The sequence below is a fragment of the Stegostoma tigrinum genome, chromosome 36 (genome assembly GCF_030684315.1).
Source record: "Stegostoma tigrinum isolate sSteTig4 chromosome 36, sSteTig4.hap1, whole genome shotgun sequence".
Lineage (NCBI taxonomy): Eukaryota > Metazoa > Chordata > Chondrichthyes > Orectolobiformes > Stegostomatidae > Stegostoma > Stegostoma tigrinum.
Window position 1 is genome coordinate 6,758,025 of NC_081389.1, and position 22,322 is coordinate 6,780,346.

Below are 22,322 nucleotides of genomic sequence, written 5' to 3' on the forward strand. Positions count from 1 at the left end.
CATAAGAAACTGCAGTAAGTTCTTTTTCCTTTATTCATTAATGGGATGAGGGCGTCACTGGCTAGGTGATACTTATTGCCCATCCCTAATTGCCACAGTAGTGTGGTTGACTCTCAACTGCCCTCTAATTGCCCAGAAGGCAGTTGAGAGTCAACCACACTACTGTGGGTCTAGAGTCACATGTAGGACAGACCTGATAAGGATGGCAGTTTCCTTCCCTAAAGGGCATTAGTGAACCAGATGGGTTTTTCTCTCTTACAACCAACACTGCACTCATGGTTATCATTAGATTCTTAATTCCAGATTTTTTTTGGATTCAAATTCCACCTTTTGCAGGAACTCAGGTCCCTAGAATGTTATCTGGGTTTTCTGGATTAGAAGTCTAGTGATAATACCACGAGGCCATTGCCTCCACTGTGCGTGGCCCAGACCATCACAGAAACCAAACTCCTATCCAGTGACAACAACGTGTGAAGTTGGATGAACACAGCAGGTCAAGCAGCATCTCAGGAGCACAAAGGCTGACATTTTGGGCCGAGACCTTTCATCATCATCTCTGAAGAAGGGTCTAGGCCCGAAACGTCAGCCCTTGTGCTCCTGTGATGCTGCTTGGCCTGCTGTGTTCATCCAGCCCCACACTTTGCTGTCTTGGATTCTCCAGCATCTGCAGTTCCCATTATCTCCTGTCCAGTGACTCCATTTATTACTTTCAAGAGGAATTAGATATAATTCATGGGACTAAATGGTTCACAGAACGTGAGGAGAAAATGGGAATGGGTTACTGAATTGGATGATCAGCCAAGGTCATATTTTGAATGAATGCATGATTTTATTGTCACATACATCTCAAGTGTCTTGTTGCCAGAAACCGGTGCCATTTAAAGCTACAAAAAGAATAAAAAGATATTACTTAAATAAGACAACATCCTTTCAAAATGAGTCTCAAGCACAGCTTCAGGGTTCCTGCCTCGCCTCTGCAAAGTGTTCTGGGCCTCTGAGAGTCCCGATTCCAGGAAGAGCAATGATGATGCTGATGCCCCGGGAGACCCTGATTCTGCTGCTGCTGCCTCGCCAACAGTCCCTGGTCCAGGAGCTGCCATTGCCAGGGGTCCTCACTCCAGGCATTGCCACTGCCGAGAGTTCAGGCTCTGGGTTTAGCTGCTCTGGGAACTGCCGCTGTCACCAGGAGTCGCAATCCCTGCCACCGACTGTGCCCCACCAACAACGCTCGGGGCTCGAAAATGAAGACAAAAACAAGAAAGACGAAGATAACAGTTGAAAAGGAAAGAGAGAGAAAGCAGACAGGTTCAGGAATCCAAACACACCGACAATACCAGCACCACCACCTTGAAAAGGGTGTGAATAGAAAGTTTTTTTTATTTCAAAACTACACTTTATTTTTACAAATGTCTTTATAAACTCACATAGTCACTAAAACAGTTTGGTTCTACACAATAACATATCAAAAAACAAACACAAGAGATTGACTCTATCCAACAAACAAACCAAGATACTAATCGAAGGCATAGGGCTTAGGGGGTGGGGGGTGCTGGTTTCTGATAACTCAACGGACCACATTGGCAGAGAAACCTCAGGCAGTGGCCTTTCCCCACTGAGCCTTGGTCGCTGTCCAAAGTTTTAGTGCATCCCTTAGCGTGTAGTCCTGGACCTTGGAAATGTGCCAGTCTGCAACACTCGGTCGAGATCAACTCCTTGCTCTGGAAGGCCAACAAGTTTTGGGCAGACCAAAGAACATATTTTACAGAGTTCATGGTCCTCCAAGCACAGTTGATGTTTGTCCTGGTGTGCATCCTGGGAAATAGACAGAACAGCAGAGTCCTGCGTCATGGAGCTAATCGAGACAAACATTGACAAAACCACTACATTCCTCCCAGATTTCTTTTGCAAAGGCACATTCCAGAAGTAAATCTTTTCCTGATTCAGTGCATCGTTGCTCCCAGATGCCTGGAAATGTGGTGTGGTGGGGACACTTTGATGCCTCATGGCTAGCAGTCGGGCTTCACTGGGCCCCTCAGGACATCCGGCAGTTCCGGGCTGGGGAGTGGGGTGCTCCTCTCCTTCTCCACAATGATGATGTGCTTCTTTATTGGTGCCCATCCCACTGCATGCCTTCGTTGTCTGGCAAAATAAAAACAGAAACACAGAAGACAGGAGCAGGAGGAGGCCATTTGGCCCTTCAAGCCTGCTCCGCCATTCATTATGATCACGGCTGATCGTCCAACTCAATAGCCTAATCCTGCTTTCTCCCCATAGCCTTTGATCCCATTCACTCCAAGTGCTATATTCAGCCACATCTTAAATAAATTCAATGTATTGGCATTAGCTACTTCCTGTGGGAATGAATTCCACATCTTCTGACTCTAACCCCAAGCCCAACCCCAATCCTAACCCTATCGCAGACTCACCAGCCATTGGGTGAAGAAATGTCTCTTCCTATCTGTCCTAAATGGTCTACTCCAAATCGTCAGAACTGTGACTCCTGGTTCTGGACACACCCACCATCGGGAACATCCTCCCTGCACCTACCCAATCGAGTCCTGTTAGAATTTTTCATCTCTATGAGATCCCCACTCATTTGTCTGAACTCCAGCAAAAACAATCCTAAACTAGTCAAACTCTCCTTATACATCAGTTCTCCATCCCCAGCATCAGCCTGGTAAACATTTGGTGCACTCCCTCGAGAGCAACAGCATCCTTCTTCAGAAAAGGTGACCAAAACTGCACACACTATTCTAGGTGTGGCCTCACCAATGCCCTGTATAATTGCAACAACACACCCCTGCTCCTGTTTTGAAACCTCTCACAATGAAGGCCAATGTATCATTTGCCTTCTTTACCGCCTGCTGTATCTGCATGCCTATCTTCAGGGACTGGTGCACAAGGACACCCAGGTCCGACTGCACGCTCCCCTCTCCCAATTTACAACCATTCAGGTAGTGATTGGCTTGCTTGTTTTTGCTTCCAAAGTGAATAACCTCATATTTATCTTCTGCCCTCGGTATTCTGCTGCAGGGGAGCAACTTCACCATCTCTGAAGTTAAGGAGATTGTGGGCAGATACCTTCTAGCAGACAATATGTACAGAGACATTTAACACCCACGACTGATGATAAAGAGTGAGCAGCTGGCTGTCCTACAGCAGTTCCCACTGCTGCTGGTGACATCCAGGCTGGTCATTCTGACCAGAGACAATAACTGCATTACTGATGCGAATGGATGATCCAGAGGGACTGACAGCAAACCCCAGATGCCACATCCAACTATCTCAGTGCTGACAGTGTCCTAATGTTCACCCATGCCATGGGGAATGAATTTACCGTTGAACTGCCCTCTCACCCAACCTATCCAGATCATGCTGAAGGATCTCTGCAACCCCATTGTCGTTCACCCTCCCACTCAACTTGGCTTCATCTGCAAACTTTGAGATGTTACACTTTGCTCCCGCATCCAAATCATTAATATATATTGTGAATAGCTGGGGTCACAGCACTGATCCCTGTGGCAGCCCACTAGTTACTGCCTGCCAATTTGAAAAGGACGCATTAATTCCTACAGAGATAGTAGGAACTGTAGATGCTGGAGTCTGAGATAACAAAGCGTAGAGCTGGATGAACTCAGCAGGCCAGGCAGCTGAAGAAGGGTCCAGAACCGAAACGTCACCTTTCTGCTCGTCTGAAGCTGCCTGGCCTGCTGAGTTCATCCATTTCCATACCTTGTTATCTCATTTATTCCTACTCTTTTGTTTCCTCTGTGAATACCAGTTTTCTATCCATCTCAATGCATCTCCGTCAATCCTTTGTGCTTTAATCTTGTGCAACAGTTTTGCACAATAATCTCTTACGGGGGGGGGGGGGGGGGCGCTTTGTCAAATGTTTTCTGAAAGTCCAAATATACCACATCAACAGGCTCCCCCTTGTCAAACCTACCAGTTACATTTTCATAGATTTCCAACAGATTTTTAAAGCATGATTTCCCATTAAAGCTCCACTATAAAGTCCTCAATAATGGATATCGAGAATTTTCCTCACTATCGATGCTACGCTGACTGGTCTATAATGTTTTCTCTCTACTTCCCTTTTTGAATATTGGAGTGACATTAGCTACTCTCCAATCTGCAGGGACTGTTCCAGAGTCTATAGAATCCTAGAAGATGATCACCAATGCAGCCATTATTTCTACAGTCACTTTCTTAGGGACTCTGGGATGTGGATTATCAGGCCCTGGGGATTTATCCTCCTTCAATCCCATCAATTTTCCCAGCACCATTTCTTTATTAATATTGATCTCCCTCAATTCATCTCACTTACTAAATCTTGCATTCTTCAACATTTCTACTGTCTGAGTTGTGTCCTCTTCTTTGAAGACAGAACCAAAGTATGTATTCAGTTGCTCAGCTATTTCTTTTGTCCCCTATTATACATTCCCCCGTTTCTGAGTATACGGGATTTACACTTGTCTTCACCAATCTCTTTCTCTTCACGTACCGACAGAAACTCTTAGTGTCAGTCCTTATGTTCCTTGCAAGCTTACTTTCTCGCTGTATTTTCCCCTTTATAATCAATCCCTTGGTTCTTCTTTGCTGAATTCTAAACTGCTCCCAATCCTCAGACATGTTATTTTTCTTGGCCAATCTGTATGTTTCTTCCTTGGATCAGATGCTATCTCTAATCTCCTTTGTAAGGCATGGATTGGCCCAAGGGGTCTTGCACAATTGGATTGCCAATGATTCCGTTCTCATTACACAGTACCCAGTCTAAGATGGCCTGCGCTCTCTAGTTGGTTCCTCCACATACTGGTCAAGAAAACCATTCCAAATACACTCCAGGAATTCTTCCTCAAAGATATTGTGGCTAATTTGACTTGCCCAATATACGTGCAGATTAAAATCATCCATGGTCACCAATGTTCTTTAGACACATACATCTCTAAGTTCCTGTTTAATGCCATTCCCAACATCACTACTGTAGTTTGGGGGTCTATAATGATACTCACTGATGTTTTTTGCCCCTTAGTATTTCTGAACTCTACCTAAACAGACTCCATATTGTCTTTTCCTTGTTCCTGTCTTTCCTAAATACTGAATAGTCCTAGGCATTCAGTTCCTATCCCTGGTCACCTTGCAGCCATGCCTCCAAAATCCCAATTATATCGGACCCGCTCACGTGTGATTAGTTCATCCACTTTATTGCAAATGCTCCACGCCTTCAGGCACAAAGCCTTTAACTTTGTCTTTTTAACATTGTTGTCTAGGTCTTATTTTTCTCAACAGCCATGTTTGAATTTTGTCCTTGTTTTCTATTCCTATCACTTTTCTTATTCCCTTTTCTACCTTTTGTTTTTATCCCTGCTCCCTCCTTCTCTGGCTCCTTACATAGGTTCCCATCCTCCTGGCATGTTAGTTTAAACCCTCCCCAACTGCTCTAGCAAACACTCTGCCTAGGACATCTGTCCTAGTCCTATCCAGGTGTAACCTGTCCATTTTATACAGGTCCCACCTCCCCTAGAACCTGTCCCAATGTCCCAGCAATCTGAAACTCTCCCTCTGACACCAACGTTTCAGCCACATATTCACCTGATTCATCCTGTCATTTCTACTCTGACAAGCATGTGGCACTGGTAGTAATCCTCAGATCACCACCTTAGAGGTCCTTAACTTTCTTCTTAGCTCCCTGTATTCTGCCTTTAGCACCTCATCCTTTTTTTTTAAACCAATGTCATTTGTAGTGCCCTTGTGTACCATAACCACTGGCTGTTTACCCTCCTCCTCTAGAATGTCCCATACCTACCCCAAGACATCACTGGACAATAATTGAAATACCCTTGGTGTAGTGATTGGAATGAGGATCGCATACAATATCAGTTCCCTGATTGGGGCAGTTAACCTGGCCCAATCAGGGAGCCCTGGCTGACAGATAGAAACAGGAGTGTCAGGGGTTCTGTTCACTCTAGGAGCCAGCTCTGAGCCACCTGGTCAGTGTCATGCACTGTGCACTTGTAAGTAAAGGGTGACAGGATACTGGCCTTCATGGGGTTATTTCACTCAGAAAGCCATTCAGTTTCAGGGGTAAGTAGTGATGCCCCATCACATGATTAGAAGCAACTTTAAACAAAAATGAGATGCCCTTAGGGTCAGTGTCAGGCCTGTTCCTGCGGCAGAAGCTCCACTTACAAGCAGCCCTTGTTCGTCAATTTCCAGCTTTTTCACCATCACTAATGGAAAATGCTGGCCAACATGTGTAACACTATCTAAGCCTGAGGTGACGAAGGGAAACTGGGCAGGGGATAGTGTAACTTCTGGGGTCTTGAATACCCTGCTAGTCAGTTACACAGAATCTCTTCATCTATTATCACTCAAACTGGAGTCAAGTGATTTTTTTTTATTTGCTCATGAGAAATGGGGTATTGCTAGCTGGGCCAGCATTTATTACCCATCTGTAGTTACTTAAGAGGTCGCTAAAAGTTTGTGCGCAACATTACAACCTGGTGAGGTTATTCATTGCCTGCCTTTTAGGTAGTGGCATTGTCACCGAACTAGCAATCAAAACAAAAACCCCAGCCAATATCCCACCATGGCAGTCAAATTTGGACAAGATTGAGATTAAAGAGCTGGCCTGAATATCAACAGTTTTTTTTAAAAGAGAAATCATCTGGCTCACCAAAGACATTTAGGGAAGAAAATCTGCCATCCTTACCTGATCTGGTCTACATGTGACTCCATTCTCACAGCACAAACTTATTTCTGCTCTAAAAGGCAGGCAATGAATAAGCTTGTCATGGAAAAATCGAGCTGGCAATGTGGGTGCCCCACGTGGGCTGGTTTCGTGAGTTTCCCTTGAAATTAGGGGCTGGAGAAGTGGAGGTGGTAGGTGGTTTCGGCACAGTTTACAAGCTGCCTCCTCCACATCTAGGTGAAAAGGCTGTGTGGCGTCTTAACATTGAGACATAGAAAATAGGAAGAGGCCATTCGGCCCACGGGTAATACATTGGGAGCTGCTGTGCCCAAAAATGGCAGAGAGACTCAGGGGAAACAGTGAAGGTTCTGATGCCATTGGCTTTGTGTTTACAGAGGCAATTGACAATATGTTACGGTCCCTCCACTGAACTAAATCCTGAAATAAAGGAATGGCACAGAACAACATATTGCCTTTAGAAGGCAGATGAATGTATTCACAAATGAATGCACCAACACTCAGGGTCACAGGAGTGAAGTGAGAACTGTGAAATTGATCTTGACACACTGCCTTACCAACAAAGCTCCCCCCTTCTCTGATCTCCAGTCCAGTCATTCACACTACGCTGACCCCAGCAAGATTTAAATGGTGGAGCAAACTCAATGAACTGAATGGCCTGCTTCTGCTCCTGTGCTTGCTGGTTAGAATCAAAGAATCCCGAAAGTGCATAAGAGGCCATTTGGCCCATCAAGTCTGCACTGACCCTCCAAACAGCATTCCACCCAGACCCAACCTCCTATCCTTCCCCTGTAATGCCACATGTCCCACGGCTAACTCACCTAGCCTGTACATCCCTGGACAAGTTAACATACCCAAGCCAGGTAACCTACACATCTTTGGACCAGAACAGCCAGCAGATGACCCACTCACAGGGGGAAAGTGCAAACTCCACACAGACAGTTGCCCAAGGCTGGAATCGAACCCAGGTCCCTGGCACTGTGAGGCTGCAGTTCTAACCCTTCATAGTGGCCAGTCCAAACAGTGACAGTGACACACTGAATCTACGCAGTACCTACAAGCACAGACATCAGGGTCAAGGGAATTGGCTAAAATAGAAGCAAAAAAAACAGCATAGAATAGATCATAGAATCCCTACAGTGTGGAAACAGGCCCTTCGAGCCAACAAGTCCACACTGACCCAGCATCCCACCCAGACCCGTCCCCCTATAACCCACCTCAGAAAGTGCTGGAGGAACTCATCAAGTCTAGCGCCGCCTGTGGTGAGAGAAAAACACAGGTAACATATCAAGTCAGGTTCTGGCGAAGAGTCAAATGAAATGTTAACACTGTTTCTCTCTCTCACAGGCGCTGCCAGAGCTGCCGAGCTTCCCCAGCACTTTCAGAGTTGAGGAAAATCTTCTTCACCCAGAGAGTGGTAGATATATGGAATGCTCTGCCCCAGAAGGCAGTGGAGGCCAACTCTCTGGATGCTTTCAAGAAAGAGATAGACAGAGCTCTTAAAGATAGTGGAATCAAGGCTTATGGGGATAAGGCTGGAACAGGATACTGATTGTGGATGATCAGCCATAATCATAATGAATGGTGGTGCTGGCTCGAAGGGCCGAATGGCCTACTACAGCACCTATTGTCTACTGTCTATGGTCTTTCCGTTTTTGCTATTTCAGGGCAGTTGGCTCTGGTCTGAGCGGGGGTGAACCGACACTCACCGTTTGAAGTGTGAATTCCGCGGTCTGACACCTTAAAGGGCAATTGTCACAAAGCAAGTGTAATTCTGGAAAAAAAACCTACTGGGAAAGTCAACTGAGTCAGCAAACCCCTCTCACCACACAGACTCCCCCAGCCGCTTTACTCACAAACATTTCCAGAACATTCCATCAGGCACATGGAGATTTTACAATGTAAGGTGAGGAGAAATGACTTCACCCAGAGTATGGTATTCTCTGCCGCAGAAAGCGCTTGAGGCCGATTGGTGAATGCTTTCACCGAGAAGTTAGATACAGGGCTAGCGACAGCAAAGGACCTGGGAGAGTTCAGCAGAGGCAGGGGGCGGAGTGGGATGATCAGCCGTGATCGTGGTGAACGCGGAGCCGGCTCAAATGTTGTATTTTCGCCCCAGAGGTTGGCGCTGCTGCCTCACAGCTGCAGGGACCGAGGTTTCATTCTCGCCGTGTGGAGTTTTGCACATTCTCCCCGCGTCTGTGCGGGTTTCCTGCCACAGTCCGAACACGTGCAGGTTAAGGTGGACTGGCCCTGATGTAAATGCAGGATTACGGGGATATCGGAGGGGCCTGGAGTTGGGAGGATGCCCTTTGGTGGGTCAGTGCAGTCTCGATGGACTGAATGGCCTCTTTCTGCACTGCAGGGATGTTATTTGACGAGACTGCCCTTTGTTGCCTCTGCCTGACCAGGCCCTCCCTCCACTGCCTCTGCTGTGCACAAACAGAGTAGCGGCACCCGGCCACGATCATATTTTTATACTTGTGGGATCTCACTGTGCACTATCTGGTCGCCGTGTTTCCTATATCGCAGTAGCCATCACGCTTCAGTTGGTACCTCATGAGCTATAAGGCTGTTTTGGGGGTGACCGTGGGCATGAAAGGTGCTATGTAAATGCAAGTCTCTCTTTTTGAAAGAGCCAATTGAGTTCCGCTCAGTTGGAGTCCAATCAGTATAGCGACAGATAGCTGCAACCTTCCTCCCGTGGGTACAATAACTGCCCTGACAGGGCATATCCCCCGATGCCCGCAGTCATGTGGGCAATATTTATCGTTCATCCACGACCATTGAAACAGATTCCCGGTGGACTGTTGTTAGTGGGAGCTTGCTGTGCACAGATTGACCCAGTGTCCTACATCACCGCTTCAAAAGGACTTCATTGCATGCAAAGTGTTTTGGGGGATCCTGAGGCTGTTGAGGGCGCTATTTTTCCTGTGATCCATGAAACGCATACCAATAATGCTGGATTTACAGGTCAGCATCTCCTGGTCTCTATAAATCCCACCTACTCGAATTTCAGTTCCAACTGTAACAGTTGACCTTTCCAGAGATACCAGTCATTCCCTGCCATCAGATCCAGGTAGATATGGTGGACACCAGGAACAAACTTCACCTGGCAAATCAACTACAGGGAGCATCAATGCCAACCCTAATATGATCATCTCCCAAGAACGTTGTGTATTGCTATCCAGACAATAGTTTTGTCACTGCTAGAGTTTAAAAGGCTGAATGTGAGTATTGTTAATCCATTCCTGGGATGTGTCTGTTGCTGGCTGGACCAGCATTTCTTGCCTTGCCCAATTTGCCATCGAGTCAGTGGGGTTAAGCTGCCTTCTTGGATCACTACTGCAGGTAGACCCATAATACACTTAGGGAGGGAATTTGACCTAACCACAGTGAAGAAATGGCCAAGTCAGGGTGGTGACTAGCTTGAAGAGGAACTTGCAGATAGTGGTGTTCCCATATATTTGCTGCCCTTGTCCTTCTAAATGGAAGTGGTTCTGGGTTTGGAAAATGAGCCTTTGGTGAGTTGCTGCAGTGCATCTTGTAGATAGATAGCATACTGTTACTGCATTGCTAGTGGAAAGCATGTATGTTTTAGGTGGTGGCTGGGGTGTTAATCGAGTGGACGCTTGTAGACATTTTGGTGATGAACATTTTACTGTACAGAAAGGATATTCAGCCCATCGGGTCTGCGCAGTCATCAAACATCTATCTATTCTATCTATCCCTCTCTGATGAAGGGTCTAGGCCCGAAACGTCAGCTTTTGTGCTCCTGAGATGCTGCTTGGCCTGCTGTGTTCATCCAGCCCCACACTTTGTTATCTATCTATTCTAAACCCATTTCACAGCACATAGCCCCTTGCCTTGTATGCAGTCCCATTTCAGGTGATCATCTAAATATTTTCTAAATATCTTGAGGGTTCCTGGCTCTAGCACCTTTCCAGGCAAAAAGTTCCAGACACTCACCACTCCCTGGAGAAAGCTTTGCTCCTCAGCTTATCTCTAAGTCTCCTGCTCCTTGCCTTAAAACTGCGTGCTCTCTCATTATTAACCTCTCTGCCAAGGGGTACGGTTTCTCCCTATCTACCCTATGACATTGGGCACCTCAATCAGGTCCCAATCTATCTAGTCATTCTTAATAGCTGAAACTCTCCAGCTCAGGTGACATACAGATAAATGTTATCTGCACTGTCTTTAGTCTATAGTGTGGCGACCAGAACCGCACACATCCCTGTTGCTGGGGCCTGACTACCATCATAGCTCTTCATAACTTCCCAGCTCTTATATTCAACGCCTCCACTAATAAAAGCAAGAAGGCGAGATGTCTTCACAATTACTGTATCTACCAGTTCTGCTGCCTTTAAGGATCCAAGGTCTACCTGACTATTTGTATTTCCTTGGGTCCTTCCATTCAAATCTGTACTCCCTAGTCTTCCAGATGCATGACAATCACACTTTTCAGGATTAAAATCCATTTGCCACTCCCTATCTGAGAATATCTGAGCAGCTCGATACATATCATCCTGCAGTTAAGGCTTTCTGCCTCACTATTTACCACACCACCAATTCTTGTGTTATCTGTCACCTTACTGACCATACCTCCTATATTCATGTCTAGATCATTAATGTACACTATAAACAGCTAGGGAGCCAACACTAAACCCTATGATGCACTGCTGAACACAGGCTTCCAGACAGAAAATCATCCCTTAACCATCAAGCTCTGCTTCCTGTCAATTTTGGATCCAAATTTCCCTAACTACCCTGTATCCTGTGGGTTTTTAGCTTCTTAACTAGCCATGACAGACCTTGTCAAAAACCTTACTGAAGGCTATGTAGACCTCATCCACTGCAGTACCCTGTGCCGAGCTCCTAGAGTGCTGTTAGAGCTACACACATCCAGGCAAACAGGGACTATTCCATTATACTCCTGACCTGAGCCCTGTAGATGGTGGGCAGGTTTTGGGAAAGCAGGAGGTGAGTTACTTGCTGCAGCCTGGGACCTGTTCTTGTAACCACAGTATTTATATAGTTAGTCCAGTCAGTTTTGAGTCAATGATAACTTCTAGAATATCAACAGATATTGAATATATAAGTCAGTGGGAAATGACTTTAAACCAGACAACTACTCAGAGATGGTTCTCTCCAGCAGTTTTGAGGTAGAAGTAAAGTCTCAGCTTGTATGTAATTAGTATTTCAACTAAAAACGCACTGCTTGACCTGACTTCAAACAACTCCTGTGGTATTTACCAAGCTGATTTCTGGATCCAGCTGCTGTATAACCAGTTGGGATCATGTTGGCCTGAGGATCTAAAGATTGCTGGTTCAATTCCTGGTTTCACTTGTGGTCTTGGGACTTTTATGGTACATTGGTGGTATTTGTATGCCTGAAACCTTGAGTCCCAATTGCCCAATTTCCCAGGGGTGTGTCAAAACATCTCTGAACAGATTGATTCAAAAACATCTAACCAGCAACAAACATCCACTCTCAGAATCCAGTTCCCATGATCACTCAAAAGCAGGGTGCAGCTGACAAGTGGAAATATTCTGACCTTGCTGCATTCCCACACACACAAACCCTGCCTCTATTTTAACCTGATAAACTATTTGGGGATGATTTGCATTTTGTAACCGACCTCGGCCTGGCGGGTGATTATCTCACAACCTTGTGGCCAACATGACATCTAATCTTCACTGGGCATGCCCAGTACACAGTTGAGGAGAATGTACTCAATGTGACCCTCAGCTGAGGGATTGTAAAACAATGCAGACAGAGGCCATTTGGCCCATCATGCCTGTACTGTTTGAAAGAGATCTCTAACTCACTGCTGTCTCCATTTTCTGTCATTTTTCACTGCTTTTTCCCAATTCCTTTTTTGAAAGTTATGATTGACCTTATTGAAATGTACATGATTCCTAGGGATTTTGACAGAGGACATGCACCCTTATGGGAGAGGCTGGGTCCAAAGGGCATAATATCAGAGTAAGGGTAAGCACATTTAAGACAGAGATAAGGAGGAATATTGTTGTCTCAGAGGGAAGTAGAATTTGTTGCTACACAGGGCAGTGGGGGCTGGATCATTAAGTATATTAGAGGCTGGAATAGTCAGATTTTTAACCAGTAAGGGAATCAAGAGTTATAGGGGAAAGGCAGGAAAGTGAGGTTAAGGTTTATCAGATCAGCCTGATCTTATTGAGTAGTGCAGCAGACATAATGTGCCAAATGGCCTACTTTCATGCAGGACGTTCCATAATGTAACTTTCTACATAAATGGGTGCTCCTTAATCCTCCACTGATCAGTTTTTTCCGTGCTTTGATCTTAAGGTCTGCTCCTTTGGCACTGACTCTCCTGCTTGTAAAATCAGTCTCTGCTGTTAGCTCTGCTCCACCACTTGTAATGTGGAACACATCGACTAAATCTCTCCTTTACTTCTCTGCTCTATGATGGACAAAACCATTTCAGCCAATCACCTGTCAGTGTTTCTACCTTCGTCCAGCTTAATCCTGGTAAATTCAAACCTAAAACCTGATTTTCGGATGGACATGAAAGATTCCATCAGATTATCTCAAAGGACAGAAACAGTGGAGGGAGTGTGGGAGTGTAATCTGGCCAACATTCACCCAACGCCACAAAGAATCGATCACCAGTGGCCTAATTGGGCTTGTCCTTGTGGGATCTTGCTGTGCAGGATTTGGTTGCCCATGGAAGTAACATTTTGTAAAGTGATTCACCGGTTGTTATAATGCCATCCCGATGTAGTGTCAGGTGATATATCAATGCAGACAATCTCTTGCGGGTGAGCTTGTACTTTTTTGATGGTTGATGTTTCTCTACAAGGACTAGTGGTGCCTGGTTTCATTGTAACCCAGACTCAATCATGTAAAGCATTGAAGAGGTCATTTAAAACACATTTGAAAATGTCGCTACCCAGTCTTGCGGAGAACGATGCAGACAGCTTGGAGAAACTGCTGTTTCGGGCCTAGACCCTTTATCAGAAAAGGGGGATGGGGAGAGGGTTCTGAAATAAATAAGGAGAGAGGGAGAAGTGGATCGAAGATGGATGGAGGAGAAGGTAGGTGGAGAGGAGACAGACAAGTTAAAGGGGCGGGAATGGAACCAGTAGAGGTGAGTGTAGGTGGGGAGGTAGGGAGGGGATAGGTCAGTCCAGGGAGGACGGACAGGTCAAGGGGGCGGGATGGTAGGCAGGAGATGGGGTTGGGGCGTGAGGTGGGAGGAGGGGATAGGTGGGAGAAAGGGCAGGTTAGGGAGGTGGGGACAAGCTGATGAAGGGTCTAGGCTCGAAACGTCAGCTTTCCTGCTGCTCTGATGCTGCTTGGCCTGCTGTGTTCATCCAGCTCCACACCGTGTTATCTCGGATTCTCCAGCATCAGCAGTTCCTACTGTCTCTTGGAGAAACTGCCTTCGTGTGTTTATCAGGCATTGGTCAGAAGCTTCTGTAAACGGAAATAAAAACAGAAATGGCTGGGAAAGTTCAGCGGGTCTGTGAAGAGAAATCAGAGTTAATGTTTCAGGTTGAGAAATCCTTCCTCGGAAGTGATGGTGGCTAGGAAAATGGCAGTTTTGAAATGTTGATTGCTTTCCTCAGTTGCTGCCCTTGAAGATTTTCCTAAGTGTTACTGTGCAATTCTTCCAGAGTCTTCCGACTTCTTATAGCGGATGTAGAAATGGGCAGCACACAGCTGGTGGTGGTCTGAAGTGGGTGGTGGGAAGAGGGAGGGGGGTGCTTTCCCCTTTTACATGAAACAAAATGCCAGATCAAGGTAAATTGGAGACCACTTTTTTGATATGAGTTGGTGAATGGAGGAGTGAATAGACGAGGGGCTGTCAAGGTGCAGTAAATGGGGAGTACTTGAGAAGTGAAGTGATGTGGATGGTCCTCAGGGTAGTTGACATCATAGGAGCAGGGGGACATAGATGTTTGAGTGGTTAGGGTGGGATGTGTCATGTTGGTTAGTGCCAGTTGGGTGATTCATTGGGCTACATCCCAGGAGAGTTGAGTGGTTTCGGGTCAGCATGAATCATTGGGGTGTGGTGTTGGGTGGTGGCAGGATTGTTATGTTGTGTTGAGTCAGGGCATCTAACCGACTCTGGTCAGATTGGGGTATGGGGGTAGTCAGGTTGGGAGAGGTAGCCAAGTGCTGAGCAGGAGCCTGTGTGATGGGGGATGGGGTTTCTTTGGCTGGTAGTAATTATTTGGAGATTAAGTGGAGGTTGGTAATTGAGACTCAGTTGTGATATTTCCAGGGTCTCACAGGACAGAAACAGACCCTTCAGTCCAACTCGTCCATGCCAACCACGTTTGCCAAACTAAATTAGTCCCATTTGATGTATGTTCCTTTAAACCTTTCCTATCCATAGACCTGTCCAAATGCCTTTTAAATGTTGTAACTGTACTAGCCTCCACCACTTCCTCTGATCTCGTTGCATACACACGCCACCCTTTGTGTGAAAAAATTACACTTCAGGTCCTTTTTAAATCTTCCCCCCGCCTCACCTTAAACCTATGCCATCTTAGTTTTGAATTCCTCTACCCTGGGGAATAGACCTTAGCTGTTCATTTTATTTATGCCCCTCTTGATTTTATTATCCTCTATAAGGTCACCCCTTGGTCTCCTGTCAGTCCTAACTGACCTACCCTGTATCCTCAGGCTGTGCGATCCCTGGTTTTGGACTCTCTGATCTTCGGGAACATCCTCCCTGTCTAGCCCTGTTCGACTTTTATAAACTTCTATGCAACCCATCCTCATTCCTAAACCTCCTAACCAATCCAGTCTGTTCTCATACATAGTCCTGCCGTTCCAGGAATCAGTCTAATAAACCTTTGTTGCCCTGCCTCCATGTATGGTCACCTCAAATATACAAATGTGCAGTACAATTTCCATTACACTTCATTCATTTTGGTTTCTCACACAGCAGGTTTCTTATGTATTTTCCACATCTACCTACTTTTTCCACGTCATAAATTAAAAGTCCTCTCTCAGGTTACTCTCGTAGAGAAATGAGATCCTGCTAGTCTTTCTGCTCCCAAGGAATGTCATTGAGAAATCCTGGACGGAGATAAATTGCTGCAGTATTTTGCTTTGCTCTGTACTGATCATGGATTTACAAAAGAATTGTTGTATGTTTTAAGGAATATCACTATCCCAAGAATATCCCATGTAATGGTTATTCATGGAAAGGGAGCAGTCTGAGTTGATATTCTGCTCTGATTGGACTAAAAAACACACTCCAACACCTACACTCTAGAATTACCAGTGACGATTCTATAAGATGTTGGTACTGCATGAACAGAACTAAAATAAATCATGGTCTCCCTAAATATATGTGTAGTGAATGCTTCAAAAGAATTCAATTGTCTGTGAAAAGCTCTAGGTAAAGCAAAATACTACAGATGCTGAAAATCGGAAATAAAAACAGAACGTGCTGGAGGAATCAGCAGGTGTAACAGTCTCTATGGGGACTAACATCTGACATCTGGTCTGATACTACTTGAGAATTCTCTAAATGATCTGAAGTCATGTAAGTACTACATAAATGCAACTTTTGAGAAGATTTGTAGCTCAGGTTGAGGTTCTGGATGTGGTTTGCTCGCTGAGCTGGAAGGTTAGTTTTCAGACGTTTCGTCACCATTCTAGGTAACATCATCAGTGAGCCTCCGATGAAGCACTGGTGTTATGTCCTGTTTTCTGCTTATCTGTTTAGGTTTCCTTGGGTTGGTGATGTCATTTGCTGTTCTTCAGAAGGCTCACTGATGATGTTACCTAGAATGGTGACGCAATGTCTGAAAACGAACCTTCCAGCTCAGCGAGCAAACTCACATCCAAATGCAATTTAATAAAATGTGAGGCTGGATGAACACAGCAGGCCAAGCAGCGTCTCAGGAGCACAAAAGCTGACGTTTCGGGCCTAGACCCTTCACCCTCTCTGATGAAGGGTCTAGGCCCGAAACGTCAGCTTTTGTGCTCCTGAGATGCTGCTTGGCCTGCTGTGTTCATCCAGCCTCACATTTTATTATCTTGGAATTCTCCAGCATCTACAGTTCCCATTATCACCAAATGCAATTTCTTGCTTTTTAAAAGTAGGGTATCGTGGGGAAAAATAGCAACATCAAAAGGGCAACAAATAACAGGGAAATTTTAAACTGAATAAAAGACTGAACGGGACCAGCATCAAGACTTTAGGATTAATTATGGGAACTTGTATGAGGAAATAAATACAGGGCAGCAAATTACTGCAATCAGGGGACTGGCAGAAAATAACTGTGTTAATGAAAGGTATCTGGAAACAGCCTCTGATGCCAATAATGAAAAGTATAGGGAGACAGAAAGACACAGTCCAGCTGCAAAAGAAGCTATTATCAGAAAATGGACACTCAAACAAGCAAGGCATTAGTGAGACCACACACAACACAAGCAGGTGGAAGAACCCCACAGTCACCCAAGGCTGGAATTGAACCCAGGTCCCTGAGGCTGTGAGGCTCAACTGTTGAGTTGCCTGCACTGTGGATAATTTCAGTCCCCTGAGTCAAGGAGGTGTGCAGCTATGTATGGAAGCAATTCAGAGGAGGTTCACGAAATTGAATCCAGAGGTGAAGTGTCAGTCTGATAACAAGAGATTAGGCCCATAGTTCCTGGAGTTTAGAAGAATGAGAGGAGATTTAATTGAGGTCTATAGGATTGTAGACTCCCTACAGTGGGTAAAGAGGCCATTTAGCCCATCAAATCTGCACTAAGACCTGCTGAACAGCATCCCACCCAGACCCACCCATATACCTGTAACCACAAATTTATCCACCGAGCCTGCACATCTTTGTGGGAAGAACCTGGAGCACCCAAAGGAAGAACATGCAAATTCCACACAGACAGTCACCCAAGTTGGAATCAAGCCCTGGTCCCTGGTCCTGTGAGGCAACGGTGCCAGCCGCTGAGCCACCGTGTCACCCCTTGATGTGAAAAGGGATTGACGATGTAGACACAGAATGGAAGTGGGACAATATGGAATGAGAGGTGGTGGTTTTGGGATAAAGGGTGACAGATGTGAAAAAAAAATGAGAAGAAATTACTTCTCTCAAAGGGTCGTGAATCTGTGGAATTCACTTCCCCAGAGTGCATTGGGTGCTGGGACACTAGGTAAATGTAGGCAGTAGATGACAGATTTTTAATTAGCAATGCATTGAAGGGTTATGGAAAATGGGCAGGAAAGTGGAATTGGAGCTGAGATGAGATCAGCCATGATCTTATTAAATGGGAAAGCAGGTTCAAGGGGCGAATGGCCTGGTCCTGTTCCTAGTTCTTAAGTTCAAATGCAAGAGAACATGGGGACAGAAAAGTAAAGCCAAGACTTATTAAGCAAAAAGCAGTTGGCTAGGCAGATATAGAATTTACTTAACGGATTTGGTGATCTGCATGCTACACACAGGGTGATAATTCCTGTCCTGACAGGGGCAGTATAAATGAGGTAGAAATACATTTAGGACACAGATGAACGAGTCAGGTTTCAGCTGATGATTCATTAGTCATTATTCTCTGGCCATTGTACAACAGCTTAAAATAAATCCACTGATATTTTAAGGAAGTGCACAAGAACAGTAACAAACCGAATAATACCCGAGAGTGGAGAGCAGTGAAAATGTTACTCATGCAAAGAAGTGGAGGTGCCATCATCATGCGAAACCAATTTCACTGGGCCAGCCACGTGCTTACGATGCATGGGTTCTGACTGCTTCGGCAAATCATCATCACCCAGCTCAAAAGAAGGTCCTCGAACAAGACAGAAGTTTTTCAAAGGTTGCCCAAGAGAAATAGCAACTGATGAGAGAGACCCTTATACAGAAGAAATCGACTCAGAGGAAACACCTGTCTGAAAGGAGATATCTCTTGACGAATACTGGTCAGCAAGAGGAAGTACAGAAAAGGAACTGGAGACAGGAATGCCAACGACCTCAAAGTCAAAGACCACTTCCACCTCCTTGATAAACACCTGCCGAATGTGCAGTTGGAGACACGGCCCTCGGATCAGACTCATTAGCCAAACAAGGGACCATAGAACCCATGAGCAGGAATTTCCTGGGTAGGCAATCACACTCACCAGTGACTGATTGCTGATGGCAATTAGTGCAAATGGAAATGAAAACATCAGCTGACGAAAGATCAGGAACGGCAGTTAAGCAAATTAGAAGTTTAAAAGCTTTGAAGAAATCTTACAACCTTTTATACAGTAATTGTACAAGCTTAAATAAAATGTGTTCATTCTTTACTTTGCTTTGTATGTTTTGGCAGATCATTTTGTCTGGAACTTGCAAATTTCCTGTCCAGCCACATGATGCTTTTCATTGCCTTGTGGAGGTCACTTAGAAGTGATTTTTTTCTGATATTTACGGTGTAGCATGAGACTTTATTTAAAAGGTATTACAGCGAAGATTTACAAGAAACAGAAAGTCATGATGCCCGTTGCACTAACTCTGTATCTATGCCAAACATAGTGAGTGCAGTGTTAGCAAGAATAAGGTTTTGATCTTAGAAAGAATGAAAATTAACCTTCAAATGGAGGTGACCAAGGGTACATTGGTTACCCAACACCATGAGTCATTATCACATTGCCATTGGCCAAAAGGGTTCAGACAATTGATTGAGACAGCACAGGTGCCAGACTCTAAAACAGTGTACATCAATAGGGAAAGGTGGGGAGAAAGAGGTAGGAACAAGAGCAGGGGGATGAGACATCACCTTCTTCAGGGAAGACCAGGTGTTCACCAAAATAAGCCTGACTGAAGAACAAAGACAGCTGCCACCAAAGACTGCCATGAAATTGCACATTCTATTATATATCTGCAGTGTACTGTCTGTATTTGTCCATTCTACAGAACAGCTTCAGGATCAGAGAAGCATGCTCATCTATCACAGGTTGTATACTTCCTTACTCTGCCTAATTAACTGGTACGCCATATTATCATATCTTATGTTTCTTAATGGCGATAAACTATCAGAATATTGCCATATTAGGTAACTGAGGCTGTGAATCCCCCAAAATCCATACACCTGTGGTCTCAGTGCTGAAAGCTAGGGATTTTCATGGTCATACAATATGTGGTCAATGACAATGGAAAGTTCGGTATCTTGCCTAAACATCCTGATCCTGACCCTGGCCTGTTTTCCCATTGTCCACGCGACCATTGCCACCATTGATCCTGAAAATGGGAATGGGAGGGGAGGTTGTGGGAAGGCGAGGAGAAGAAAAAGCGGGAGAAAGAGAAAAGGTGGGGGAGGGTTTAAGAGAGGGAGCAGGAGAAGGGATGGATCTTCACCACTGCTCATCATGTTGTGAAGTAAAGTTATTTTTACCACTGGCTCCATGTTGTATGAGTTAGCTGGACACTCGCTCACCATCAGGTGAATTTACTGCCACCACCTGATTTTCAGTTGGGATCTATTGTGCCTGCTAGGTGTATTGTGATAGAGAAAACCCAGAAAATAGCCTAACAAGAGGAAGCTATTACCTTAAACAAGGTGGAGTTTATTGCATGATCGTAATCGGGTACAAATGGCATTTACATGATAGCTATTCTGGCTAAGATAGTGAGGATACTGCAGTGGTTCGTCTGTCTCCTACAAAATCTAAAGATTTTATTACCTGACAAGTCATGTTATTGTCACATCAGGTGGAACTTCATGCACTCCTCAGCATTAAACCTCTCAGATTTTTTACTAGATTGATATCAGGAATGAGTGAGTTATCTTATGAGGAGAGGGTGGACAGACTGGACTGGAGTTTAGAGGAGTGAGGGGTGACATCATTGAAGGGTGTAAGATCCTGAATGGTCTTGACAAAAGGGTGTTTCACTCATGAGTGAGTTCAGAATCAGGAAGCATTGCTTTCGAATGAGCACAGAGATGAGGATAATTTTTGTTTTCTCTATCAGAACGTTGTGCAACTTTGGAACGTTGTCTTAGAAGGCAGTGCAGTTGGGGGTCATTTGATATTTTGAAGACAGACACATATAGATTCTTGGCATGGAGGGGAATCAAAGGGAATGGGGAGTAGTTGGGAATATAGAAATTCTAAAGACAAACTGATCAGCCAAGATCGTATTAAATGGTGGAGCAAAAGAGCTGAATGACCTACTTATGTTCCTATTTTGAATGTAGGACCGAACACCTTATACAACAAGAACAGTTTTAAGGCCTCTCTGTGTTCCTGTGCACCTGAAGGAGAGGACCATGACCGAAATTGTAGTCCCTGAAAGAATGGATCGAAATGTGGGTGGAAGAAAATTTCCTAATGATCATGGAGCATGAGTTACACAGAAACAGCAGCGTCATTTGTGGAACTAGGTTGAAGGGAATTTTTGCAACTCTATACACATATAGAATCTAAGAACAGAAACGTGTAATTTATTTCGCTATTATTTGGACAAGCATCGTTTCTTGTTTTTCTTTTAGACAAAGGAAGTGACACCACTGTGAGGCATAATAGATAATTTCTTATTCCTACCTGGGTTTTTACCATCATTCGCTTGGCTAGTATTTTCTTGTCCGGCTCTAATGAACCAATAACCTCACTAGCACCATTTCAGGGGGCAGCTAAGAGTCAACTACATTGGTATGGGTCTGGAGTCACATGTGAGACAGACCAAGGAAGGATAGCAGACTTTCTTCCTTGAAGGACAACCTGCTGAGTTTTTTCTCAACATTGATCCTATAGTCACCATAGCACGAGCTATTCTTTAATTCTGGATTTTATTGAATTCAAGTTTCATCATGTGTAATGGTACAATTTGAACCCATGTTCCCAGAACATTAGCCTGAGGCTCCATAGTACCATAGTACTCCATAGTACCAGTTCATCTCCTCATCTTGCATTGTAATAAGGATAGTTGGCTACCCACATCCATATGGTATATAAAAATTTGGCATCTGCTTGAAGAGTTGGTAATTGGAGAGTAAATGCTCAGGAATTGCTGTAAAGTACAGGGGAGTGACTGTGGAAGGCGGCAAATTGGGTGCCAGTCAAGCAGTCTGCTTTCTCCTCGATGGTGTTGAGCTCCTTTAGTGTTGCACTCATTCATACAAAAGGGTGTGAGGTAATGTTTGAGGCAAGGGCTTCTAAAAGGGATTATGCTGGGAGTGTGAGCATTTCAGACAAGGTGATATTTATTGTGCATCCCTAGTTGCCTTAATAAAGTGTGAATCAGCTTCTTGCATCTGCCAGGACATAATTCCAGGATATAGATTCATGGACTGGTGTCTGCACAAGGAAGGCCATTGAGCCTGCTGCATCCATGCTAGCTTTCTGCAAGAAAAACCCACTTACATCCATGCCCCACATTTTCCCATTGGCCTACATTATTTAAACAACAGCTTGCCTACTGAAACAAGACCTATATATTCTTTTGAATCTTTTAGCCAATCCTCCATCCATGCTGTATATTATCCCTTAAACCAGGATCGTATTTTGAATCATAACCTTTGATTTACCATCTTTTCAATGGCATTTTCAAAATTCATGTACACATAAATTACATGAATACAAAACTCAACACACGTCTATCAGTTCCCATTAATGCGCTTTATCCTTGCTTTTGTGTTCTT

At 44.7% G+C, this 22,322-nt stretch overlaps 1 protein-coding gene across 1 annotated transcript; it reads right to left on the bottom strand.

Annotated features, from left to right (window-relative positions):
• Window positions 1-1,209: 1,209 nt before the first annotated feature.
• Window positions 1,210-21,593, bottom strand: LOC125446897 (uncharacterized). The gene is made up of 9 exons (XM_059640096.1): window positions 21,553-21,593; window positions 21,226-21,292; window positions 18,591-18,873; window positions 18,371-18,494; window positions 17,605-17,677; window positions 9,718-9,821; window positions 8,566-8,840; window positions 7,927-7,966; window positions 1,210-2,203 (listed from the first exon to the last, which is right to left on the bottom strand). The coding sequence occupies exons 1-9, from the start codon at window positions 21,591-21,593 to the stop codon at window positions 1,651-1,653; spliced, it is 1,560 nt and encodes a 519-aa protein (XP_059496079.1). The 3' UTR covers window positions 1,210-1,650.
• Window positions 21,594-22,322: the final 729 nt, after the last annotated feature.